Raw genomic sequence first — 27,968 nt, 5'->3', positions numbered from 1 at the left:
ATGTTCATTTTCCACCAATCAGAGTAGTTAAATATCTAATTTGCATATGTCTCAGTAGCATAACCAATCATATGATAAGGTTTATCGTTGAGTTAATAATTTGCATTCAATCACATTTCTATATAGGCCTATGGTATTAATGGTTCTGTCACATTGATACACAATAGGCATCCGCATGTATGGGAAATGTTGAATGTCAAAGAAAAAGCTATAGTTGCATATTATACCCTCGAAGGCATGTTTCTGAACTTGGAGAGGCCAAAAAAAAAAAAAGGCGGTGAAATAGTATACTTTTGGAAATACTTGGAATTTGTTTGCAGTCTAAAAGTTTTGGGTTTGATAATGATGACGTTTGAAGGGTTTTGGTAGATAAGGTATACTTACATCAAATAGAGTTGTGTTTCTATTTAGTGGTAACTCATTCCTGAAGCCGTAAGCCGGTGCGCAACCTGTACACGGTGGATTACCTGACCTGTGTAGATAAAACGTCGCCAAAGTGTTTTGATGAAAGAGATCATATACGTTCGAAATAGTCGAACAACACAAGGGCAAAATTTCACCTGATAGCTTGGCATGATTGTGTTGTTTTATGTTGGTCTCTTAAACTCAAACTAACCCGACCGTTGTTACATCAGTGACCTGCGCAAGGGAGTGGTTAGTGAAGGGGGGGGGGAGGGAGAACTGGGCCATGACCCCCACCTTTGTTTACAGTCGGGGATTTTTTGTACATTGAGTTGAGGAAAAATTAGACCGCTCGTCCAGGCCCAGGACGCCATTAGGCGCGTAATGTTTTGTTAATAAATACTTTTAATTTATTGTGGAGGGTTGAAAAGTGGGGCGTGAGCATCCCACCACACAGGCTCTGGTGAGTTGCGCAACCCCCCCTCCCCACCCCATCCCCTCTCTTTCAGTCCCTCACCAGATTTAAATATATCGGCTAGATCTCTAAGCTATACCGTCATGACTGCTGCTAAACGTTTGAATTCAGGCATAATATCATGGCTATTCAACTTACTGTATTATCTCTGCAGCTGAATATGGTGCCACAGGTTTGTCCACGAAAGATCCAAATCCAAGGGTAAAACTTCGAGTAATTTTCTTCATTTCAGTTGCTGCCAAAAAAAAAAAAGAAAAAAAAAAGAGAGAGAATAAGAAATAAAGGGGGAGAAGACTATAATATATGGTGCCTTTAATGCTGGTTATACGCTTATTCTCAAGAAGTAGCTATATTTAGAGTTTGATATAGTATTAGTCACGTGACATGATCACGTGATGTACATCATGCACATACATAGGAAACACGAACGGCTAAATGCCATTCGCATTCTCTCGATATGTGAGCGATGTTTTCAAAGGTTTCAGTCACTTTACTTTAAGGCATTCTTTTAAGAAAAGTCAGTCAGGAAAGAACATGGGCACGATAAACCAAACGACTGATCTGCTCTCAACCCCACGGTCCCCTTGTATCGAGACTGTGACTGCGTGGTCATCGTCAGGTGTGTATCACGATTCCCCCTAGAAGGGCAACAGGATGCTACACAACATGATCTTAACCAAAAGGCAATAAAGGAGGCAAGCATGCATGCATGAGACGTGAGGCTCATTACTAAAGGAAACCCTCACATCAAATCACCTCATTGGTGGGGACTAGTGGGTCATAGGTTACGTGATACAGTACAATGACCTCTAAATATTATCATGAACTTATATCGAGTAACGGATCCAAAAGGATGTAGTGTTTTTCCAGATCGTCCAGCATGACATCACATGGGAGACTTTGTTTTTTTTGGGGGGGGGGGAGGTAGGGGGCGTGGGGAGGGAGAAAGGACCTCTCTTCTATCACTTAAAATAGTACAGGGCAGAATATCTGACTTGCTGCTCACTACTAAAGGTAGTCCTGTGAAGACCCTAGTAAGAACAGCCTAGTGTACCTTTCTTTTTAACAAAGCTATTTTCCCCACGTATCTATTTGCTGTCCTGCCCAGAGAACGCCCGCGGCAACGCTTTCGGTTTGTATCGGCCCATGGAGGTCTGTTTACCTCCATGATCGGACAGATCTTCGGGCACGTAAAAATACAGTGGGCAAGCACATTCGTGGTAGGCAGAAACGGACTCTGAGGCATGTATACAGTTTTCCCGCGAGCGAAAGATACTTTTTTAAGAAAAAGTCGCCCAGGAAAGAACCTGGGCACGAAAACCAAACTACTGAACGACTGATCCACTTCTAACCCCAGTCCCCTTGCATCGGGACTGTGACTGTGTGATCATCGTCAGGTGTGCATCACCATTCCCCTCGAAAGGAACATATACTACACTTGATCTTAGCAAAAAGGCCGAGAAGCGAGCAAAAAAGTATTACCATGGAGCTAAAAACAGCTCCATGGTACTACAAACGACTTGGCCAAGACTATACTAAAGGATGTCCTCACATCACGTTACCGTAGTGAACTCAAGGGCGTAGGAACCGGGGGGCTGGGGGGGGGGGGGGCGCCAGCCCCCCAGTGAAAAATGTGGAGGGGCGGAAGTATCATTCCGCCCCCCGCTTTGCAAGTCAGAAAACCCCTTTTTCATTTCCAAATGAGAAAAAAAAATCTCATTTGGAGCACCAATTTGCATCTAAGGCCAGGTGAAAATACAAAATTAAGTTTACAAAATGGAGTCGGTGTTGAAGTGTGCTATATTGCACCAAATTGCATCTGAGGCTACCTGGAAATGCAAAAAATTTCAAAGGGGAGGGGGACACCCCCTCCCCTTAAACCCCTCCCCCAGGCCGGCCATCAGTCTTCAGCCCCCCACTCAAAAGTACATTCCTACGCCACTGGGTGAACTAGTATCGCATAGGTTACGTCATGCAGTTAAGAAAATCATGACGTCATACCGAGTAAGGATCCGAGAGTGTGTAGATTTTTCAGATCATCCTTCATGGAATGGCTGAGATCCATTAAATAATATAAATCCACCGGGTAATCATTGACCTGCCGCACACCAACCCGTATCGTCTGTGTGTCACCTGCAGTTTTAAAAGACAATATATATATATATATATATATATATATATATATATATATAGCATAGTACATCTATTTAGGATAGTACAAAATTGTAACAAAACAAAATGTCAATTCAACATTCAACATTTCAAAAAAATCCTTCAACATTGATTGAAAGTTTAACCTGGTCTCAACACAATCTTGACTTCTTGTGGTTGAATTGGGACCGCCTGCTCTATCGGTTCCTCATCATCATCATTTTCGTAAACAGGGTCCTGTAAAGCGGCGTTCTGAGCAAACAAATAACAATCAAATCAATCAATAAAAAACAAATAAACTAACAGTTGGTATGGGCAGATTACAGGAACCGAAATTATGAAGAAAATTCGCATAAGGAGACTTTCTAAAAGTCAAGTGATTTGGAAGAAAATATGAGCTTGGCAAAATCATCTTGGTGCTTGTTCTTTTTCTTTAGCAATTCTCTTAAATGAAAAGGGCTGGTGGGCGGAAGGAGGGGTGATTATCCTACCTCCCATCGTCAGTAGGAAGAGAGGGTCCAGTCGGGGATATATAACATTCAGCCGGGGAAGAATTAGACCGCCGTTATGTGTTTACAGCCCCCCTCCTTTTCAACTCCAAACACAATCCCACAACCTTGTTTCTACAAATGCACAATTGGGGGGGGGGGGGTAGGACCCCAGTCCGCTACATTGAAGGCGGATTCAATGACCACACAGCCGCACCACTCCCTCCTCCTAGAATAAATCCTTCATTCCGGGCCATGCCACAGAGATTCATGAATCTACCTTTTATCAGTCAGGGGAAATATCAAATCACCCCTACACCCACCCCCCCCCCCCCGCACCACCCCGCCCAATCCACACACCTCTTTGAAATACTATGCACGCCACTGTACAATTATCCTGTAACATTACCGATAAAATGATGGTCATCATAGTGCATATAACTGAGTGATACCATGTCATTTTGTTTTTTTCAAATTTGTGTATTACTTGTTCAAGAACTACACTTACCTCTATGTAATCTATTGATGAAGGTCTACCTATAGTTTTGTTGCAATTTGACTGCTTTAAAAAACTCTTGCTATCGCATCGAGAAACGTCGCTTGTCTATGTATCCCGGGGAAAAGATGAACGAAAAAAGAAAAAGAAAAAATCAGAACAATAACGATGATGAAGATTGGTGTATGTAATAGCGTGCTTTTGATAATTTTAATTAATTTTAATTTGTTATAATTTTATAATGATACAAAATTGCTCAAGAACAAATATAGTGATATCATACTCTTTGTAAACTGTTTATATATTCCTTAAAAAAATTATTGGACGATTGAATATCATTTAAGGGTAAACTAATTATGAAACAATGTTTTGTTCAAGCATGTACGTCTGTATGGTCTCCCCTCCATTTACCGCCCACTATACGGATTGCAGAGGAGTATTAGATTGATCATATGTGTGTTTGGGAATTGGGGACAAACCACTTTTCAGTATGAGAAAGTGTTTTTTTTTATTTTTATGAAACGGTTCAAGAAAAGCTTAGCATCAATGCCTTGGACAAATTGTTTTATTTTGCTTGGGGTTGGACACCTCAAGATCTGCACACAGAGACTATATATACGGTATGGGACTGGATAAAGGAAAAATGTAATTTTTCTTGTTAAGATGTGCCAAAAACAATAGATTACATTATTGCCTACGTTTAGTGACTCAGCAAGGTGATCAATATTGATGATCTTCAAAATTGTGCTTTTGTTTGTTTCATTAGTTTTGTTTTTACTTTGAATAAAAGGGAAATGATGTGAAAATGAAACAACTTGTGTCATTATAAGAAATGAAGGCGTTGAAGTAATTTGATACAAGAATTACAACATAACCAGCTAGCAATATCCTGTACCGTATTGATATAATGCCAATGTCATTTAATAAGGGGTTAATCAACGGTCTAGCGTGCGTTACTCACAGGATTAATGCACGATCGGGGGATAATGCAAGCGATGCACGAGGGCGGAGCGCGAGTGCATCCAGCGATAGCATTAACACCCGGAGTGCATTAATCATTTGAGTAACGCACGCTAGACCGTTGATTAACCCCGTTCATTCATACACTACCATTTGTGTGGGGGGAAAATCATAAAACAAAACATTTTTGGTTACATATAACCAAAGATTTATTAAAGTGATGCCCCGTAAATTTACCGTGTGTTACTCACAGGATTAACCACGGTCAGGAAGGACCAATAGGATTTAGGAATCTTTACTAAGTATGAATGAACTGAGGTTTTTCATGTGTACACGTGCACCAGATTATGTTTACCAAGTACACAATACTTATGAAAACAATATCATAAGCCAATATCATAAGTTAAATAAAAGAATATTGGTGATCGAAAATATAGTCGGTTTTAACCTTCAGCCAACTATAAAGTAAAATCAATGACTGTTGAAGAAACAGGTGTCAATGACATCAGCTTGAGAACGTAAAGTATAGTTACATCATGTTGTTTTTTACTAATATATGTTTTTTATACGCAGACACTAGGTGCCTGTACCACATGCACTGAACACGTTGACAAGGAAATAAGATATAAACTAGGCTATAGCCTAGATGTTGAAACGATGAGTACTTCCATGATATTCCGTTATATTGAAATTCAAGTGATTGAGATATGCAGGTAGGTATACGAAGCCAAGTGTAACGGTTAACCTAGTGACTCATATGTACAGCTCCGAGTACTGAACTAGAAACGGTATAGGATAGGCGTACTAACAGACTAAATACGGCGTGTAATCAGTATGACCAACTTCAATGATCATAAAGAAAAAAAATTAATGAAAACCATTCTTTCAAAGGCATTAATTAAATTCTGGTTTAGGATTGGCAAGGAGTAGTGCAGGTGTACGAACCTTCCAAAAGGTGTGTGTATGTGGTATGTTGATGGGGGGGGGGTGGGGGTGGGGGAGGGGGCGAAGTAGAATTTATTTTTGTAAGTGGTACTATAGGTGCCTAACAGGCGATTGAAATAAGCTATTATAGTAGTGTTGAAACGTTTACAGTCAGGCTTTTTCATGTTTATTATCCATCCGTTAGGGATTGTATACTAACCTAGATACTTCACGGTGTATGTGGTATATGAAACTAAAAATTACTAATTTTTCAACCAACGCAATCTCTTTTGAAGGTCAAAGTACCACCAGCGCTATTATATCTTCACTGACCTATGTAGGAGCTCAGGGATTTTCAGTTAAGGAAATTTTGCGGTGTTGTTGATATGTTTAAAATATCGTGATAAATGGCCAAATGGAAATATGAGGAAGCCTCTTAAGAATCTTCATGTTACAGTCATGTCCAATGTATTGCGCGAATCCAGGGGAGAGAAACGGCTTCGACGAACTAAAAGGGCTATTATAATACACTCTCCTTCTTAAAATCCTGGATCAACCTCATGCTAAATTTACTGAGGCATGTTCGACCTCCACCATTTCTGAAATCTGAGAATGACTTGGAGGGGTTAGAGACCTAAACAAAGATAAATGATTTGTTCACTCACGAAATTGACGTCACTGCACCAGCTACACTGTGGGTTTATTCTCATACAGTTACCACAGGTCTTTGCCGGGTGGCATTCTGGTATGCTCTCACATGACGCCTCTAAACAAGGAGAAGAGGAAAAGAAAAGGCATTGACAACGGAATAACTACAAATGTATCATATTTATAGTGAGGGATCAAAGTATGAACAGACGGTGACGATGATGATGGTGACGATGATGATAACGATCACAATGGTGATGGCGATGACGATGATGTGATGATGATGATGATGATGATGATGATGGTAATGGTGATGGTGATGGCGGTGGTGGTGGTGGTGGTGGTGGTGGTGATGGTGGTGGTGACGATGGTGGTGGTGGTGGTGGCGATGACGATGGCGATGGTGATGACGATGGCGATGGCGATGGTGATGGCGATGGCGATGGCGATGGCGATGGTGATGATGGTGATGATGGTGGTGATGGTGATGGTGATGATGGTGATGGTGATGATGGTGATGATGATGATGATGATGATGATGATGATGATGATGATGATGATGATGATGATGATGATGATGATGATGATGATGATGATGATGATGATGGCGATGGCGATGATGATGATGACGACGACGACGACGACGACGATGATGACGATTGTGACGCAGATGACGACAATCAACATGGTGTTGGTTACGATGATGACGATGACAGTGATGACAATTACGACAATGATGAGACCGATGACTAAAATATTTACAAGCCAAGTTGAAAGGAACTTTTTTACTGGGAATTCAAGGTTTGGTCGAGTCCGTCTTTCTTCGACCCTAGCTCTACAAAGCCATATTTTTTTTTATGGCACACATAAACTAAGTATTATAAGCTATGAGTAAGTCATCTTACCTTTGGAAAGTACACAGGACATAATAAAAGCGGTAATCAGCACTTTTATAAAGGACTCCATTGTCAAGGAACATCCTGCAAAAAACAAAACGAATGATAAGCTTGGTTCAAAGTGGCAGCGCTCACCACCCTCGTGACACTCCTTACACTCACATACCCATTTAACACACGTTCTATCAGACGATCTACCACATTAAGCAGATTATTCTACTTTGCATTTAACAATCAGGGCTGACGTCGTAATTTTATGACTCGCTAGGCTGTTAACCAGCTAAACGCACCTTTTGTATAACCCTTGTAATTATTATCTCCGTCGTCCCTTTGTCTCCAAGCAACACGCGTTACTATAGGTACAATATTATTTTTGACGAATTAGCAATATTCATATTTCAAATGAAACCAAAGATAGACAGGAAATGAACTCTTTAATGGAGGAAAAGAATATATAAACAGAATGTATAGATGGTTATATACATATACATATACTTACACACACACACATAGCCATATATATATATATATATTTATATATATATATATATAGGCTATATATAGGTTATATATATAGCCTATATATAGGTTATATATAGGCTATATATATAGGCTATATAGCCTATACTTTATATATTTTAACCTATACTTTAACCCTAGGTCGGGCAACATGCAGGGTAAGCGCTTAAAGAGTCGCATATTCGATTAGCGGAATATAGTGGGCCGATTTATTTTTATGGGAAGGGGTGGGGGAGTGGGAAGAGTTGAAAATTATCTGGCCAGTGGAACGCCTATTAAGAACCTCTTTTTTTTTGCTTTGCATGGAAGAAACAGGGCTGACGCTGTTACTAATTCTTCAGGATGATTACGGTATCAGCTAATCGCCCATCTTTAATCGGATGATAAGAGACAGTGTAGAGTACCATAGTTCTCTGGTAGTAGAATGAATGCATGAATCTGTGGTAAGAAGTGGGTTTTTGGCTATATATGAAACGCAACCGGAGTGCATTACTAGTAGTAAAATGAATGTACAACAGGAATTGGTAACTACACATGAAGTACAACCAACTTATTTAAAGACTATTTTGCTCAAGCGATGGCAAACCCATTCAGTTCGGCTTTCATATCTGTAGATATGGATAAACCATATCTACAACTATGCGTTGGCCAACGTAGGAAGCGTATTAATTTCAATATCCTCTTTTAATTTTGGTGAATCTCTTTTGCCCTGAGCTGGCTTATCTTGTCCAATGTAATTGACCAGGACAAGTATATCGGCCGCCATCTGCACCTATTGTCAAAAAGATTTATTCCTGGTTCACAGAGGGACATTTTATTATATAATAACGGAACTATTATAACTATTGGAAACTGAATACCCAGGCGCGTATCCAGGGGGCGTTGGGGGCTCGCGCCCCCCGGGTAAGAAAAAGAGGAGAGAAAAAAAAGAAGAAAAAAGGAAAAAAGAGGGGGAAAAAGGAAAAAAAAGGGGAAAAAAGGAAAAAAGAGGGGAAATAAAGAGGAGGAGGAGAGGAAGGAAGGGAAAAGAAAAAGAAGAAGGAGATAAAAAGGAGAAAAGTAGGGAGTGGAAGATAAACGCTAAGACACCGGGAAGAGAAAGGGGAACAGTGACATCATTACAGCGCTGATTCCTATTAAATACACATGGCCGGGTAGCCAGTGACGGATCGAGGATTTCAATTGGGGCGTGCGCCTCACCCCACCCCTTACACCTACAACTCCATTTTTGACGTTTCCACTTTTCCTCTTTCACTAATGTATCTATATATATATATATACTATATATGGTCTATCATAACGCGTATGTGTGTATGGACGCCTTAAACAATTGTGCTATGAAACCAACTGTGGCTGGTCTCGAACTCGACCGAGTCGTCAGGGAACATGACGCATTTCGGGAATGGGGCGACCGCCCCCACCCCTGAGGATATTTTTGTTATGATATCGCTAGTAAATTCGAAATAGAAAATGCTTAGATGCAACTTACAAGGCATGGTAAGTGTCATTTTCAGCGATCTGGTGTGCATTTTCGGCCAAAATGTTCTTGTACACTTCGCGCCAACTTGTGGTGGCGCTACGCTTAGATAGTTTGCCTACAGGCTTCGCCCCTCCCTTGGCAAATCATTCGCTACGCGCCTGTTCGAATTTGTAAAGCAAACAGCAGATATCACATCATATCAGTGAGCATGAAAATGGCGGTTCCAGGATGAACAGCCTCAAAACTGTCGATGTGTGTAGTCATAAGAACCCAATTTGATTTTGGGGCTGTAACGACTTGCCCGAAAAATATAACCTGAATTTTTCGCGCGCGTTTAACGTGTTGGTGTCAATATCATATCAGCAAGCATCGGTTATTACGTTGCATGCCATCGTGTACCGTACGGTCCGTGGAAATTGCGCAGTATACCGCGGGATGCTAATGTAAACAATTGGAATGTATTATGTAGATGGAGAAAAAGCATTATTAGGTCCAATTATGTCAAATTCTCTTTTACATTAGTAATGGCGAATTAGTCGGCCAAGCTTAGAACTTTATTTTAATTATCAAGGAGATATTTTTTAAACTATTCCTTTCCTTTAGCTACATCATTGCAATTTATTTTTCTATCAGTAGGAGCCCCCCGCCTCCTACGCCTATGTGTGTAGTGTTCGGTTTCGGAAATATCTGCTATTTTTCCATTTCCTTCAACCAAGTTTTATAATAGCCGTTATAAGAGGGTTTAATATTTGTAAACCAATCAATTAACTGTGTCTGAATTTTCGAAAAGTTCCTAAGCAACCTTCTTCATCATACTTCCCTGAGTTCCCTCTACTCGTGTAATTTTGACCGGTCTGTTAGGGGTTGAAGGAGGTTTATCTATATAGGTTGTCCTAAGATGACATTGTTTGTAACATTATGGGTATATTTTCAAGTGAGTTTATTCACAAGAAATGTGAATTTTCAAATTCTGAACAAATAATGGGCTTAAAACCTTCAAAAGTGGGGCTGTCGGGTATTGTGGGCCGCGACGTAGAATCACCTACAAAAGCAATGACCCACGGGAGATGCGATGAGGTCGAACATGATGTGTGACTGGTGAAAATCTTCAAAACGTTATGGATGGAAGAAAAAAACTATTGGGAAATACTTGGTTCACACGCAAAAGTGTACATTTGGTTGGTCATTTTCAAGCCCGAGAAGTGCCATTTCCGGTGATCTGGGGGGTGTAAAACCCACAAATTTTCTTGTACGCTGCGCGCCAGCCGATGGTGGCGCTCCGCTTAGATAGTAATACGCTCCCCCGGGTTAAAAAATCCTGGATACGCGCCTGATACCAATACCGAGTCCTTATTTTCACAGATAGCCATTACCGAAGGTATAACGTCGGTGTGAAGGAAGTTCAAACATAGGTTTAATACTTCTAACAATTTTAAGCTGAGAACATTGTGAAAGTGTGAAAACCTGTCAAACACTGTAACTCAAAAATTAAAGCTACAATTAATCTGTGAATTCTCCAATGGTATGACTTTCTGTTTGTGAACAGAGTTTAGTTTTGTGACGGGCCTCTCTATATAAATAGGACTTCAACAAAACATGCAATCATCCAGGAATAAGGGAGTGCTACAAATAAGAGCTAAATCTCTGATCTTTTCTGGCTCTCACTTAATTCTTGGACAAATTTAACTCACTTGCTCTACATTAGTCTGATAGTTATTTTGAAGTTTGAGCAAATTGAATGGCCAGGAATCATAAACCTAACTGGCTTTCTGGTTATACAATGTCACTAAACAGACTTAAACGTTGTCAACATGATAACTGATTCCTGCAGGTACCTTCCTTGATATGTCACCGCATTAGTCAATAAATAATCCTTCTCATTTTGGTGTGCACAAGTTCATGTACCTATATAAACATGTATTGCTTACTACACTATCTACACTATGAATATGTTTAGGCATCGCAAACACTGTTGTTTTTTATTCCTGAAATAACACATCCGTGCATGAATAGGCCTACTTCAAATCCTTCGAAACCGTTTAACAGGAAACGTTCCATCGTATGTTGATATATACTTGTAATGCATGGATTCAAAGCCGTGCCATCGTGAATCCAGTGTATAACTCTTTGTTTAGTATAACGAAGCTCGTTGCTAGGCATACTCATATCACTTACTGATATACGAGTAACACTACAGGAAATGATAAGTAGAACTTGGGTGACCCATGCACCCATGTATTGCATGTATTCCCGCCCATGGAAAGTCAACATTACCGATTTGCCAGATTTCAGGAATTGAAAACTAATAACCTTTGACTTGAAAGGCATGAGGCTGCGAGCAGTTAAATGTGACGCTTATTTGTAAGATAAGTTCCTGATTCCGAGTGCCCGAATCATTCCCTATTCTTGCCCGAATTGTTCCCGATTCCTGCCCGAATCGTTCCCAATGCTTGCCCAAATCGTTTGGGTGTCCCATTCCACTTTGAGAAATTTCTGTTCATGTAAGGACCCCTCCCTCGGGACGGCATCCCCTGCACGGGGTGTCGAAGAAAGGATCCGCCCTGGATGCCAACTATCTTAGGTACGCCACTGCTTACAACTGACAATTTCAATAATAGCATATATTCGCAACCGGCACCAACATGTTTCATGCGGCTCGTGTGGTAAGTTTCGAAATTTCGTGGGAACATTTCAAAATCTGGACGGTCCCGTACGCCTATATGCGTTGAAATTCACGTTAGTCGTGGGATATTGCGCCTTTGTTGTTGATGACCAGATAGCGTCAACGGTGAAAGATCATACTAGGCTACAAACACTAGATATATTTTAGGGAAACAATATACAAATCAGAATGGATCATGGCTCTAGGTGTTTGTTTTTGGAAGTAGTTAAAACACTTTCTTTTAATGAATGGAATGACATGTAAAGGAAAAAAACAGATATGTTCTATATCCACCTTTCTGGTGCCAGGTACTTCGACCATAAGTAACCATGGCGGTAATTCTCCATAACTTAGAACAATCATTGTTTCGCTCTAAAACATACTATTTTAACTTGCATTTATTGAGTATACAGAAAATATGGAATATATATACACCCACAGGCCTAGATACATGCTCAACAGTATTCAACCACTAGATAATTCATATAAACATATTAGGTAAACGCAGATAGGACTAAGTTATGTATAACTAAATCAAAGGCTGCATGAATGTTTTCAAAAAGATATCGTGCTGTTTGCTGCTGGGTAGGTATATCGTGAGAACGGGTAGAAACCATGGTAGCTTATTAATATTTAGTATGCTGTCCCGATTTCAATTACCGGAGGTTTAAGTCATAACTGCATATCATGAAAGACATGGCTTAATTTGTAGCCTTCCTGATGGGTATATACAACGTTCTATCGTTGACCTTTTAACGTATAGTATCCTATATAAGCCCTATAGAGTTCACGTAGAGTTTCCTTTATGGATGAGTTTTGCGATATTCAAGTTTGTTTTTAACTTCACCCAAGGACAAACATCTGTACTACTATCATCATTGACATTTCTTACTACGCCTATAGGCCGTAAACTTTGTTCTTTGACGATTCGCTTAGCCTTTATCAAAGGAACAACTTTGAATTAATAAAATATCAACATTTATTGATTATAACACAAATTATTGGGTTAGAAATGTGGTGTTATATTCTATCCCTATCACCATTTACTATAGAATTCCATACATCTACCTCCCTTATCCCAGGGAGTGAAAGGTAGGCCAAAGACCAAACCGATATATTGTTCGAAAATATGGGGAAAATTCTAGTAATGGTCACTAATGTTAAGTATGTTAAATAATAAATAGGTATATTATTTTACGGAAATCAACCGTTTGTTAACTTTAAGATAATTTACTATTTTTCCAAATTGAATACTCCTGAATGTCTTGGAAGGTATAAACCATCACACAAGAACTTACTCTGAAAAGGGGACACATGATCGCTTTTTTTAACGTGATATGCTACAATTTTACCTTTGACCGAACGCAACACGTTTCTGTAACGATGCTGGTACATCAGTATGCACACTATAGCGATTATTTTATTGTACAGATAACGGTGCAATGAGCATGCTCAAACTCTCTGGAGTTTATCTGCTTCGGTTATTAATTATTCTCAGCAGTGGGACATCATTGTAACACGTTTCCCCTCCCTCCCCCCTTCCCCTCCCTCCATTGTTTTTCAGACTTTCATCCAGTTTTAGAACACAAACATTTCGTTTATAACCTACTACTGGCAACATTTAAATATGTACTACTACACAAGTGTAAATAAAATGGTGGAAGTTTAAATATTGTTATTAATAGCAATTTTTATTTGCACCTGAGCACCCCTATACCTAAACCAACACTTCTGAGAGGACGAGGACACCCTTCCCTTTGGACCCCTCCCCAGGACGGATCCGCCATTAGCCAACTGGTATGTCCCTCACCTCTCCCGCAAACTATAGGCTAAACATTCCTGATACCATATACTCGAAACAAAAGCCTTGTAATCGTATTAATTCGTAAATTCGCAAATTTATACTAATGCTTTCTTATATATGTAAAACCCATGTGATACTTAAAATATATATATCAAATTCGAGATGCCTTACATAATTTGACGAACTACCTAAGAAAACAATATTCATACCATATTTTAAGTTGTCTAAAAGTGGCTTCAATATTCTATAGTGCTTTTTTTTTAAAACAAAACAGACGAAAGAAAGACCCCAACAACAACTTATAGACAAATAAAACCATCAGAAAATTACTTACCGAATTTTCGTAAAATAAAACTTCTGATGAATCCAAGTGGAATAATATCTTTATGTTCCAAAATATGAAGAGATTTATCCAAACAAATTGAAATTAAGTGTATCCGGATATTCTAATGAAACCGAAATGAGATCATATCAGCTTTTTTACTTTGACGCACATTATATACATATATATAACCGAAGGCTTGGATATCAAAATGCCCTATATAGCTGCATATATATACACTGTAATAACAGTACTAACTTCCTGCCGGGTTCAACGATTCCACACACAGAGCGAAGAAGATGAGGGAAAACTTGAAGGTGATGGTATACACTTGAAAAGCGAAACTCAGTTCATAACAGCTTTTAGCGGCTTTCTCGTGTTTCTTCCCTTTAGAAGAAAGTCTTTATCATGTCATCGTCATAACTTCCTGATGTTGTTGTAGGGCTGACTATAGTGAAGCAGTCGTATCATTTCCTGATATATATATATATTGTAACAGGGCCCATACAATATGTAAACTGGTATAAAATTACGATTTGGTGATTAATCAGCTTTTGTCTTTGTTTTAAGGTATATGAAATATCACACTGTCGTATCTAATAGACAAATGGCATGATGCTTGAATTGATGATATGGATGTGTGTGTATATATATATATATATATATATATATATATATATATATATATATATATATATATATAAACACGCACACAAGGGAATTGATTGGCACTATACTCTTCACGTATAATATCTAACAGGATGCAAGTCATTTAAACATTTAAATACGATAGGTTGACTTGTCGTGTGAAATCAGACTCACGGGCAATACATGCTGATTTATATACATAAAGGTATACCACATAATGCATATCTATATAGCCCGATATACTATAGCCCACGAGGTTAACGCTATATATATATTTCGACATTATACTTTCGTGAAAGATGCCATTACCGGAAAAAGCAAATGGTTAATATAGCGATAAGAACCCTCGATCACAGACAATTTAAACGTGTCGTAGGGATCATCAAACCAGTCATGTGGTCAATAATTTCTTTGTTTCTTTACAGAAATCAGCCGGTTTAATTAGGCCTAGTATATGAGCATTGAAATAACATCTTGTATTCTCGTTATAGCAGGTGCACTGATATCGAGAGCGTATTTTATATATCTTGCCAATCATCCGCGGCCGATAACAGAAAGGTGGCATGTATACTGTAATAACAAACATGAGTGGGACGTTTTCCTTTTCCTTAGCAACCGTTACTACATAGACGGGAACTGACAAAGCAGACTGATATTATGATGCATTTTGGGACATGGGATGTATTCCATATATTGTGTATGAATTTATTGTAGAATTTACGGTAGAATTATATAACTGCAGCGATAGCAAAAGCTGATTTGTTTATGTTTATGAGGGTGTAGGCCTTATTAGGGATAGTACTAAGCCTATATAACAAAGCGGAGAGTGAGGGAGGTGTGGGGGGGGGGGGGGCGATGAAGGCGCATTCGATTGACAGGAATCGGTAAGTTACTTCCAGCTTGGAGGTTTTAAAGTTCTCTATTAGGCATATTGAGGAAGATAAAGATCCTGCTAGTTCAACGTGACCGTGGGGAATGAAGTTGTTTCATCAAACGAAAAAAACTGCTATTTTCAACCTGATATGAAAAATTCACGGACTCCACCACACTTCATCATAATGGATGACAGGTCTAGAGTATTTCACTCCTAAATAACCCTCCTCCCCCCCCCCCCCCTCGCCCGACAGTTAATTCAAGCACCGACCCCAATAAAGCCTTCAGGTTAGCATTCCAAAAACATTTCAAGAAGAATATTTGGTTCACATCGTTTCGTTCCGTTTCATTTCGATGGGGTATGGGGTTAACCCTTTGCTTCAAAAGCTGTATCGCATCTCTTTACGATTTTTTTCAGAAGGAAAATTTAAATACCGTCAATTATAGCCGGTTCCAATGATTATCTACATTCAAGTATCCGTTACTTTCGATCTAGAATACATGTGTGGTGCACGTACGGTATGGGTTTTTTTTTTGGGTTTTTTCCTTAGCAACCGTTACTACATAGACGGGAACTGACAAAGCAGACTGATATTATGATGCATTTTGGGACATGGGATGTATTCCATATATTGTGTATGAATTTATTGTAGAATTTACGGTAGAATTATATAACTGCAGCGATAGCAAAAGCTGATTTGTTTATGTTTATGAGGGTGTAGGCCTTATTAGGGATAGTACTAAGCCTATATAACAAAGCGGAGAGTGAGGGAGGTGTGGGGGGGGGGGGGCGATGAAGGCGCATTCGATTGACAGGAATCGGTAAGTTACTTCCAGCTTGGAGGTTTTAAAGTTCTCTATTAGGCATATTGAGGAAGATAAAGATCCTGCTAGTTCAACGTGACCGTGGGGAATGAAGTTGTTTCATCAAACGAAAAAAAACTGCTATTTTCAACCTGATATGAAAAATTCACGGACTCCACCACACTTCATCATAATGGATGACAGGTCTAGAGTATTTCACTCCTAAATAACCCTCCTCCCCCCCCCCCCCCTCGCCCGACAGTTAATTCAAGCACCGACCCCAATAAAGCCTTCAGGTTAGCACTCCAAAAACATTTCAAGAAGAATATTTGGTTCACATCGTTTCGTTCCGTTTCATTTCGATGGGGTATGGGGTTAACCCTTTGCTTCAAAAGCTGTATCGCATCTCTTTACGATTTTTTTCAGAAGGAAAATTTAAATACCGTCAATTATAGCCGGTTCCAATGATTATCTACATTCAAGTATCCGTTACTTTCGATCTAGAATACATGTGTGGTGCACGTACGGTATGGGTTTTTTGTTGTATCGCGCGCGTGTGTGCGCCATGCTGCCACTCTCATATTTGTTTTCTGGAAAGGCCACATGAGGAGAAGTTTATATCATGGTCAACTGAGAGATCTACGTATAGTACCTAAAACCATGCGACTGTTTCATTATTCATACTTATAAATTAGAACAATTTTTGTCGAATGCAGAAAGTTTTCTGTCCAAGATGTATTCATATTCCGAAATTTTCCGACTTTGATCGTTGTTTGGGACAGTTTTAAGTGAAAGCTCAGCTTTTTTTGACGAACAATAACGTTCCTTATAATACCCCTCCCTCTCACCAAGTGCCCCCTTTATCAGCGCTCCATCCCCGTGACACACGAAATGATTTTCACTTTACTCCGGCCAGTATTGTCTAATCAACGTCATTATCCCAATGTTATTAACCCTCCCCTTAGCAGAGGGCGGTAATGATCTTTGGAGTCGTACATGAATGTGCAGTATACAAAATCCTTACGTACAAAAATTGTACAACCTTTGGTACGTACATGGATGGTTACTGAGAGACTATGCCACCAAAATGAAGAAATTCAAAGATCTGATCTCTCGACAGGTATGATGAAGCTTTGAAATATCAAATTAGTTAATGTATCTTTCATAAGGGGATAAGTATTGATGTTACTCTTTGTTTTGTCTAAGAAGGAGCTATAGGCTAGTCATCCACATCCGCTTGATGTGCCTTGTCTTCTTCAGTCATAATGTGTCCTCATTGTGTGTATCGGTTCCACTAAACTACATTTAACGTGCGAACTCCTATGCATACTGTAAATAAAGGCGTAGGCTAGGCCTAAGACTAAGAGGCTAAGGTTAGGCCTATTGACTTTGCCAGGTAGGCATGGACCTATATTGTATGGGGATCAATTGCAGAATACCCCGATACTCACACAGACAGGGTTTAATGAGAACGAAAATACATTCTTTACTATAGGTGCTTCTGGTCATAGTCTGTGAAATTCAAGAGTTGTGGGGTATTCTACGATTAATCACTGTAGGCCCTATAGAGTATCGATACTAACATAACTTCAGTAGCATTTTGACATGTTAAATATTTTTTAACAATTACAAACCATGCAAACCCATAGAAAGGCAAGCAAACACATCTAAGCTAGCCTATTGCCTACCTACATAGCCTAACATAGGCTTAGAAAACACAACAAACATCACTAACATCACTAATGAAACATTGAAGTACTTTCCTACATTTGTATACCATGTAAGGATTATTTTGAGTCCATATTGTTGTGTTTGAAGTTTGAGCATGATGCATTAAGATTAACAAACTTACTTTTCATTTATGATGGGTAGGGAAGTGGTGCCAAAGATGATCTTAGTCCTGTATCTGATCCTGGAGATACGCCCTCCCCACCCGCGAGTCCTCATGAAATTGTTGCAAAAACTAAGGTAAGTGAAAGTTAACAAATTTTCTAATAAAGTTTGAAGTATAATATCATCAGAACCAAATACATTTTCATGATTCCATGATAAATCAGTCAGCTATAATACAATCTTAATCCACACTAAGTTCATGAACAGTTTGCCTAGTTATCTAGTGTGATCCATATGTGTAGAGTGTATAATATTAACAAAGTATCTCATCCTACTTTAAGTAATTCCTCATAGTTCATTCAAAGTTCAGTAGCATGTACTACCATTCTCTAGATCAGATTAATGATGTGTTACTGAATACCTATAATCACACTAATTTAATGTTATTAGAGAATAAAAGCTTGCGGCCTGATCGAAAACCAATTACGTATATGGTATGACCTACTGCTAATAATACTAGTGTAGTATCACTGCCTATACTTTGTGAATGTTATACACAATATATAGGGCAGAAATGCTCAGTGCCTTAGCTTCGCTGTTTTTCTGGGCGGCCCGGCTTGCCCCTCCTTTTGACCACCCTGCCGTTTCAACCACTTTTTACCCCCATTCCCCCCTTTTTCATCCGCCCTTGTACTTCCCTACTCGCTAACTCCGTAGTAGCTCAGTGCGTTGATCTTGCAGCGATTCCAACAACCAACTCTTCAAAAATCCCAGTACCTACATTGTGCATATCCTTCGCTAAATTCCAGTTAACTGTACTACTACTGCATGTACTTGCCTGTTCGAGCTTCATTTTCAACTACACATGCGCAAATCCTTAAAATCTGTTCCAACATTTATCCTGGGCTCTTTTCAAGCTATAATCTATACGAAAATTACAGTAGGTCTAGGTGAATAGCTTTTGACACAATGTAGATTTAAAAAAAATCAGTTCAATGTTCTAAAGTACTGTAGTTTACACACAAATGTTGGGCCAAACTAACATTTACTGAAGCACGTGGTTAACGCCCGCGAAAAATTTCTGCAACAGAAACTACTGATGGTAAGAATGCACATTTTACATTAGCAACTCTGAGAGGAGAAACATACTGTGAGCTGAAATATGCTGTTCAGGATCAGAGATGTTAGCTTCCCACAAAATTCATAGATTGTCTCCACTCATTAACATTTTCTGATCAAAACAATGATTCAAATATTACGTGATAGTCTCAGAAACAATACAAGTGCATCTTCGTTGTCAAAAGGTATAACGTACTGTATGTGACAAGGCCTAACGTTATGATATTGTAATGCACACACAGATAGCCTATACCGCAAACTTCACTATCTCTACACAGGGGAAAGAATTGTTCAACTTTCAAGTACTTGTTGTTAAACAACATACTACATGTTCATTGAGCACTTCAGAAGCAACAATTTTCACAGACAATGGATGGGGACTATTAACCAATCAAATCACGGGAATTTTTGAAAAGCATCATTGTCTATTTTTAGCATGAAAATCTCCGTAATGGAGTGTTGTTAACCCTGTACCTTGTTGATTGTTATGATATATTTATTTTCAAACAAATTCAATGATCTGTAGGAGTAGGAGAACTTTTGGTTCTTGCCAGAAGAAGTTGTGATTTTTTTAAAAGAAATAATGAAAGATGTGAACATTCAAAAATGTGTTTTGTTATGTTTTCCATTGACCTAGTTGTGAGTGTGTATTTGGGGTTTGTTTCTCAAAAAAAAGGACGCGAGCAATTTGAAGATTTTGCGTCCCTGGCCATAACATTGCGTCCCGGACGCAGAATCCTGCATTCGTTACAATGCTGAATCATATGGTTCTTTGTTTTATGTCACCATATCACATTATGTCAGTTGCTTTAATGATCTTTGAATACAGTTTAATATACACAACTGCTTAACCTACTGTAATTTATTGGAGTTCTCTCATGACTTGTGTATCCACGTCATTATTACCTCGTTAATATCTTTATATGAAGAAGATACAACAATATGTATGCTTCTCCTTGCCCAATGAGTTGTAATACACTAGTAAGTAACTTAATTACATATCAGTAACATGTTTTGCTGTCATCTTGCAACTTAGGCTTGGCATAAGTTCATCTGCTATCGAACTCGAGAAAGCATACTGTCAGGCAGTATGCATATTTGGTACTCAGTTTCAATTTGCATATTTGGTACTCGACTGTTGAGATTGGAATCAAATTTATCAATCCCTTATTTACTAAACTTTGTGGAAAATCTGGTCCTGGGTTTCGTAGTATCAATTAATTGCAATCTTCTTTTTAGTAAAACTTGATATGTTAGTTAAAAATTGTTGACAAAATGAAACATGGTCTTTTCAAGAGGTGTCATTCATAATTCCCCCTGAATTAAAAATTTGAAAATTTAACAAAATTGATCTTGTTAAAGACAGCTGACAAAGTTTGACAGATTTTTGTGCTTTCTGTAATGTACAGGATGAGAGAGAATTTCCAAATGATCCTACAACTGAAGAAGAGGTGAGTAGATCTCTGTTGAAGATGCTCAGTGCATTCTCTCGTATCAGTAACAGTCCTGTTTTGATGGTTTAAAACAAAAAACATAACTTGATTTAAACATTTGGGGGAGATCATATAAACAAAATTCACACCTTACAGCATACAAAACTCTTCACCAACAGGGCCAATTATGAAAGAACTGCTTGTGATATACAATGTTGTTTTTAGCATCTTACAGGGCTTTAGATATTTTGTCTCCAATGTTTGCAGTATTTAACTTTAAAGAAATTGAAAATCTTTTAAAATGGAATATAAAGAAGAAACATTTTTGTGGATGATATCAACAATAAAAGTTTTGAAACAGAGAAATATTATTTTGAAAATGATAGCTTGAAATAGTCAACTTTTGCCACAGGAATTCCTTATCTTATGAAACTGCTGCAGTTGTAACGGAAGAAAACTTCCAAAGGCAATAACTTGATACTATGTATTATAACTTTCATTAATATTATTCATTCTTTTACAGGTGATTGCAAGTATTGAGGAGTATTACCTAAGAGATGATACTTTTGACAGCAGCAAGTATGAATTAGAGGTAGGTTTTATACTGACTAAAGACATCTTGTAGCAAATCTGGTTATCTGACTACAGACTTGTAATGAGTCTGTACTCGTGTATTTGTACTCCTGCTTACAGCCTTGTACTCTTACTTATACTCATACTCATACTAAAGAAATACTACTTTTACTGATTCTCATCCTGTTGTATATATACTACAAGTTTGTCTGATCACAAAAGAGTGTTCTTGAGTTTCAACACATTCTCATTAATACATCACTTATGTAACTTGTTGGAGCCTTGTTAAAAAAAAAAAAACAATTTCGAAAGCAACAATGATCATCATCCACCTTTCTTTTTCTTTTTTTTCATCTCTCTAGAAAATCCCAGATGAACTAGATAACATTCAACTGAAGGCAATTGATGAAGACAGAAACCGCCTCAGAAGGCAGTTACAGGCGGTGAGAATGCCACTTTTCATTTGTATTCCTGCACTGACTTGTACTACAGCATATACTTAATACAAATGTAGCAGCTTATTGTCAATTAGCAAGAATAGTAAAGTGATTCCATATTTTCATTTGTTACCTGCACTGACTTGTACTACAGCATATACTTAATACAGATATAGGCAAATCATATCTAGATTATAGCAGGTAAATGGCATATATATAAAAATCAGTTTAGATTGCCAAGCATCTTATATCACCAATTTTTTTTCCCCACATATATCATCCGTTTTCCACCAGTTTTTCCATGAGAACAATACTGAACATGGGGAATATTAGATTGCTATAAATTAAACTTAAACAATTCAGCTTAAAAAAAAAGATTCCCACAACAGCTTAATGTCCATTAGCAAGAATAGTAAAGTGATTCCATTCCATTTCTAAAAGCTTAATGGTCCAAGTGCTTTTACAACAACTTAGTATTTAACATATACAGGAAGTTGAAATGCTCAATAGGCTTGCTGAACTGCATTGTAATGGTATTATGATAGTACTGGGAAACTTTCCAGAATTCAGTACATGATGCTACGTTGACTTTTTTTATGCCAATCCTATTTTGGAATAAACAATGTTTGAGTATTTTTGGAGAATTATTTTGTTTTTTACTGGCTCTATAAAAGACTTTTTGGTTGGTTATGTGGACATGTCCAACATCTTGTCTTCCATACCCAGGTCTCTAAGAAAATGTCTGACGTCATTTTGGCTAACCAGGCATCTTATAGCAAGGTACGTATGATTTAGGAACAGTCAAGGTTCTCGCTATAAGACTTTAAGAAATTTCACATTTGCTTCACAAAATGCAACAATGTACTCGCAGGGTTCTTTCAAACACAACAGTCAATTTGTATAAATTGCAAAAATAATGTGTAAAAAATTTAATTGTATTTTAGTGACGGTTTGATGAAAGTAAAAGAAAATCTGTGGGTTGAGTAAGTTGTTTCGATGAACATCTGGACAACACTTTTTTCGTTTCTCATTTTTTCTTAGGAACTTGGAAGGGTTACGGAACTGGAAGAATGTTTGGAAAATGCTCGTGTCATTTGCAGAAATGGTCGAAGGTAAAATGGAGCTTTACCTTTTTTGTCCTATTTGTCATGAATTCAACAAGCCACTTTGTGAAACATTGGCAACTTAGGAAGATATCTTCTCTATCTTTAGTAATTTTTTGTGTCTTTAGTTTAATTAAAAAAAGAAAGAAAATCATTTTCTGGTTAGAAACAAATGTCATTGTTGTACAGAAAGGAAAGTGTAGTGCAGCGCCTTGAAATTTAGGCTTCTGCAAGTGTTAGACACACATTTAGTTTTGTATTAATCCCAGGAAAGTGCCAGTGGGAATTTGATTTAGGCAAGTAAAATTTTTATCCACTGACATTTGTTAGTAATAGGTTGAATTGTGAAAATCTAGGCCTGATAAAGTGTAGAAAAGTAAACTGACCATACTAGTCTAGTCTTGCAAAGTATAGTAGCATAGTACAGTATAGTAGAGTATATTTTGGTTCAGTATAGTATAGTGTAGTATAGTATAGTACAGCACAGTACAGTATGTTATGGTATAGTATAGCATAGTCATGTAAAGTATAGTATAGTATATTATAGTATAGAATATTGTATTATATTGTGTTATAGTATAGTACAGAATAGTATAGTGTACTATAGTATAGTACAGCACAGTACAGTATGTTATGGTATAGTATAGTACAGAATAGTATAGTGTACTATAGTATAGTACAGCATGGTACAGTATGTTATGGTATTGTATAGTATAGAATATTGTATGTTATATTGGTATAGTATAGAACAGAATAGTATGGAGTACTGTAGTATAGTGCAGTACAGTATGGTATAGTATAGTGTGGTATACTATAGAATTTTGTGGTATAGTATAGTATAGTATAGAATGGTATAGAATGGTATAGTATAGTGAAGTATATTGCAGTGTAGTATGGAATATTGTAGTACAGTATTGTATATGACAGTATAGTTAAGTATATTGTAGTATAGTAAAGTACAATACAGAGTAGTTCAGAGTAGCATACTCTCCTGTAATATAGTAATGTATTGCATAAATAGTGTTATATAGTATAGTAAGACAATGGCAAGATAGCATAGCATGGGTTCAGATATGAAGAAATACCCTGAAAGCCAAGCATAGTACATTGTATCTTGTATCACATAACATCAACAGGATTATTAAAATTATGCACAATATGCAGGCTCTATGAAAAACTATGCAATGTCTTCATTTCTATTCTGACAGTGAGTTACACATGACGATGCAGGGATTTACTGTCGCAAGCCTGGGCATTATGTCAAAAAACAAGAAAAAATTGCAACTGCTGAATTTACTCAAGTCTCTACATACAATAAAAACATTGGTGAGTTCTCCTTTTCAAAGATAACAGTCCCTTTATAGACAACAACATTCTTTCTTTGTAATGAGTTTGCACATGTGCTTGTAAATTCAAGTATTCTTCCAACATTGAAAATAAATTTATGAATAGTATTTCTAAAAATGATTTTGTTTCCTTTGAGTATAGTTTTGATTTGTCTGAATTCATATTGTTTTGTTTCATTAAAAGTGAATTTGAAGACAAATCAAACTCTGACATTTTCATTTTCTTTCTCTTTCAATTTTTTTTTGTTTTTTGTTTTTTGCCAGCAACAAACTGATATTAGGCTTCGAGAAATGTTAGAGGTAAGATGCATTTAATAATTTTTTTCTTTTATCTCACTCTGTTTTTATTATCGCTTAAAAGCTTCAATTTGCATGGAATTCATCATGATCTTCTTGATTTGACTATTGCTTAAACTTAAACGATACTTAGGAAACTGAAAAATGTAATCTGTTGCTTTTAATCAAACTACATTGCACCATGAGCGATGAAAATCAGACATAAACATGGAAGCTTTGTATATGAATAATAACGCATATCAAAATTTAATAATCTGTATTGGATAAAACAGTTAGTATCTCTAAACTTTATGAGTTGCCAAATTGTTTTAATATTGTTTCTATAGACATTTCAGGAAAAAAATCGCATCCATTACCCCAAAAATCATTAGAAAACGGTCTCAAAATATGTTAGTCTTTGATTCATTGGGTATAAACCCAACATTTGTCTCCAAAAAAGTCTGCTACCTTTCAACAAGGGACGAAATGCGATAAGAAGATGGACAGCCTCTTCCTTAAAGTCTAGTGACTATTAAAAGCCCATTGTCATATGTTTCATGGCATATTTAGTTAGTAGTAGCGGCAATTAATTTGAATCATTCAATTTATTACGATCGATAATTTTTGTATTATTTATTTATTTGTTTGTTAGGAGGAAGATTATCCAGGAGCCATCCAACTTTGTTTGGAATGTCAAAATGCTGCAGTGACGTTTAGACATTACAAGTGTATAAGGTAGGCGTGAAAATGCACTGCACGTAATTTCACGAGGTTGCAACTAATGCTAGAAGCTGATGGTGATTTCATTTGGATTTATTAACGGGAAGGGTGATGTCCGGGAGGGTGCAATAGGAGGATGTTATACTCATTTTGAAAATGCAAAGTAATACTAAAATACATGGTGAAAATACATCAGGAAACTCTGAAGTATTGAAATAGCAAAGAGGTGTGGTGGTGTGAGAATGAGAATGGGGGGGGGGGTGGGTGTGGGAAGGATTTTACCCACATTCTCAAAATGAAAAGAAAGACTAAAATACACTATGGAAATAAATCAGGAAACTCCAAAGTATTGAAATAGCAAAGAGGTGGTGGTGGGAGAAGGGGAGGGGAGTGGGGTGTGGGAGGATGCTACCCACATTCTCAAAATGAAAAGAAAGACTCAAATACATGGTGGAAATGCATCAGGAAACTCCTAATTATTGAAATAGCAAAGAGGTGGTGGTGGGAGAAGGAGATCGGGGGGAGGGAGTGGGTGGGAGGGGGTGTGGGAAGGATTTTACCCACATTCTCAAAATGAAATGAAAGACTAAAATGCACTGTGGAAATAAATCAGGAAACTCCAAAGTATTGAAATAGCAAAGAGGTGGTGGTGGGAGAAGGGGAGGGGAGTGGGGTGTGGGAGGATGCTACCCACATTCTCAAAATGAAAAGCAAGACTAAAATACATGGTGGAAATACATCTGGGAGACTGCAGTTTTTGACATTGGGGGATGGGGTAGTAGGGTAGAGATGCTCATGGTTTGCATTTTTGGAGCCTGGAACTCTTTCAATATGTCTATGTATAGTGGTGTATCATACATAGGGCTGCATCAGTTGATCACATTATCACATATTAAGTATTTCCACATAAAAATATGTCTTTTTTGTTTTTCATTTCAGTGAACTGAGTTCCAAGCTTCAAGATACACTGGAGATGATTGAGGTATCGATTGTGTAAATTGAAAATGGCTCAATATTTATTAAGGGATGATAGAGACTAGGTTGTAGCAAAAACAAAAAGCATTGAAATGCATTGAAAAGCATTAAAAAAAAACAATGTTCAGCATTCATTATCAACTGCAGGTTGTGATCAAGTATTTGGTTGTCGGGTGAGCATTTAGTCATTCTTACTTTCCGATTCTGTTACTGAATTCAGTGTTAACAGTTTAAAGTGCACCAAGCTATACTTTTTGTGAGTTTTGGTAGTCTGCTCTCAGCTTTGAATACACTGCCTAATACATTTACTGAGGGAAAGTACTGAGATTTTTATCAGCGTTCACTTTCCAGATTTACAATCAGATTGGGCTGTGGTGGGGTGGGTTGTGAGAGTTGTGTGGGGAGGGGAGAGGGAAGAATGATCACAGACATGAGCAATGTGGAATGATAAGAACAAGGTGTTACATTTTCAGCTCGCGGTAATTGTAACTCCTTCCAGATTCCCCCTCCCCTTCCTCCTTTCCTATTCCCACCTCCTCTCCACTCTCCCTTTCCCCTTCCCTATACCACCTCTCCTTCCCCTCTTTCCAACATGTTCCTTTGTCCTTCCTTCAGAAGTACCACTAGACAATCCTTTCTTATAGCCAAGTGTTTAAGATCATTGTTCTTCGGGATATTGGTTTTACTGCTATTCACAGTGTAAGTACTGGGTTAGATTATTTGTCTGAACGTCTCTAGGGTAGAATTAATGACCCCGGCGCCAATTTTTCCTTCTTTTTCTTTTCTACTTCAGGAACAGTTAGACAAAGCGCTTGCCAAAACTTGTACAAACTTTGATATCATTCACTATGACAAACTTCAGGCGGCTTATAAACTTCTCGGAAAAACTGAGGTGAGTTAAAACAAACAGGAGGAGGATGGAGATCTGAAGAATTGTATCAAACTGAACGAGTCGAGAGAAAACAGATTAGTCCAACAAATTGAGTCATAACATTATTGAAATTTATTAAAAATTTTAATGTTGGAAGCGAAGTGTGTATTGTGACGATACTTTTTGGGTGTCACGCGTGGAATATAACGACTGTCGTTAATTCATTGGCTCAAAAGAACCTCTGGATTGCTTGCATGTTACATGGTTTGCTGTCGACTTTTATAAAGAATTTTTTTTTCTCTACCATGACCATGTACCTTCTTCAAGGATATCATTAACAGCATGCCAGCAGTTTAAGCAGACTTTTCTTTCGACGTTTGATTCTGTCATTACTTGGAAATTTGTAGACGTCAAGTCAAAGCTTCAGTTCCCAGTGTCAAATTGGTGTAAGGTTTCATTGGCTATATAAAAAAGAACTGGTACATAGAAACTAGTAATACCTCACAAACAGTTTACTCAAATTACTAGTTATAAGCTGGTATTGAAAGAATTGCTAATTGCATGTACATACATGTGTGTGATATCATCATACCTACAGAGAACCTTCATAAATTTACCTGAGGTAAAGATCAGAGACGAAGCTTAAAATCTGTTTGTGTGTGTGTGTCTCTGTGTGTTTGATGAATTGAAGCAAGTTTTCCCTAACGTGCTAAGCCTACTAAGGCTGTGT

The 27,968-nt window shown here is 37.8% G+C and overlaps 3 protein-coding genes across 6 annotated transcripts in view; 1 reads left to right on the top strand and 2 right to left on the bottom strand.

Moving 5' to 3' along the window:
• LOC139958596 (integrin beta-1-like) overlaps positions 1–14,746 on the bottom strand; it is a 34,328-nt gene extending 19,582 nt beyond the window's left edge. For 2 of the 4 annotated variants that reach the window (XM_071955768.1, XM_071955766.1), the window contains exons 1-8: positions 14,240–14,746; positions 7,450–7,524; positions 6,562–6,662; positions 4,025–4,120; positions 3,175–3,280; positions 2,879–3,010; positions 1,016–1,112; positions 385–472 (exon numbers count right to left, since the gene is read on the bottom strand). In XM_071955768.1, coding sequence (XP_071811869.1) covers positions 385–472; positions 1,016–1,112; positions 2,879–3,010; positions 3,175–3,280; positions 4,025–4,120; positions 6,562–6,662; positions 7,450–7,510 — 681 coding nt within the window. In that variant the 5' untranslated portion in view covers positions 7,511–7,524; positions 14,240–14,746. The remainder of the gene's footprint in view (positions 1–384; positions 473–1,015; positions 1,113–2,878; positions 3,011–3,174; positions 3,281–4,024; positions 4,121–6,561; positions 6,663–7,449; positions 7,525–14,239) is intronic. The other 2 variants (XM_071955767.1, XM_071955769.1) reach the window with 1 other exon arrangement.
• Positions 1–16,156, bottom strand: part of LOC139958594 (rap guanine nucleotide exchange factor 4-like) — a 260,592-nt gene extending 244,436 nt beyond the window's left edge. The window contains exon 1 of the mRNA XM_071955764.1: positions 16,152–16,156. The gene's annotated coding sequence lies outside the window, so the exon portion shown is untranslated. The remainder of the gene's footprint in view (positions 1–16,151) is intronic.
• A 1,372-nt stretch (positions 16,157–17,528) lies between these two features.
• The window catches only part of LOC139958477 (syndetin-like), a 33,539-nt gene continuing 23,099 nt past the window's right edge, over positions 17,529–27,968 (top strand). The window contains exons 1-12 of the mRNA XM_071955566.1: positions 17,529–17,672; positions 18,425–18,520; positions 20,914–20,955; positions 21,461–21,529; positions 21,873–21,953; positions 22,674–22,727; positions 22,989–23,059; positions 24,259–24,376; positions 24,661–24,696; positions 25,325–25,407; positions 26,332–26,374; positions 27,161–27,259. Coding sequence (XP_071811667.1) covers positions 17,553–17,672; positions 18,425–18,520; positions 20,914–20,955; positions 21,461–21,529; positions 21,873–21,953; positions 22,674–22,727; positions 22,989–23,059; positions 24,259–24,376; positions 24,661–24,696; positions 25,325–25,407; positions 26,332–26,374; positions 27,161–27,259 — 912 coding nt within the window. The 5' untranslated portion in view covers positions 17,529–17,552. The remainder of the gene's footprint in view (positions 17,673–18,424; positions 18,521–20,913; positions 20,956–21,460; positions 21,530–21,872; positions 21,954–22,673; positions 22,728–22,988; positions 23,060–24,258; positions 24,377–24,660; positions 24,697–25,324; positions 25,408–26,331; positions 26,375–27,160; positions 27,260–27,968) is intronic.

Source organism: Apostichopus japonicus, chromosome 18 (genome assembly GCF_037975245.1).
Source record: "Apostichopus japonicus isolate 1M-3 chromosome 18, ASM3797524v1, whole genome shotgun sequence".
NCBI lineage: Eukaryota > Metazoa > Echinodermata > Holothuroidea > Aspidochirotida > Stichopodidae > Apostichopus > Apostichopus japonicus.
Note: the sequence above shows the minus strand (reverse complement) of the source record. Positions and strands in the feature narration are given on the sequence as shown.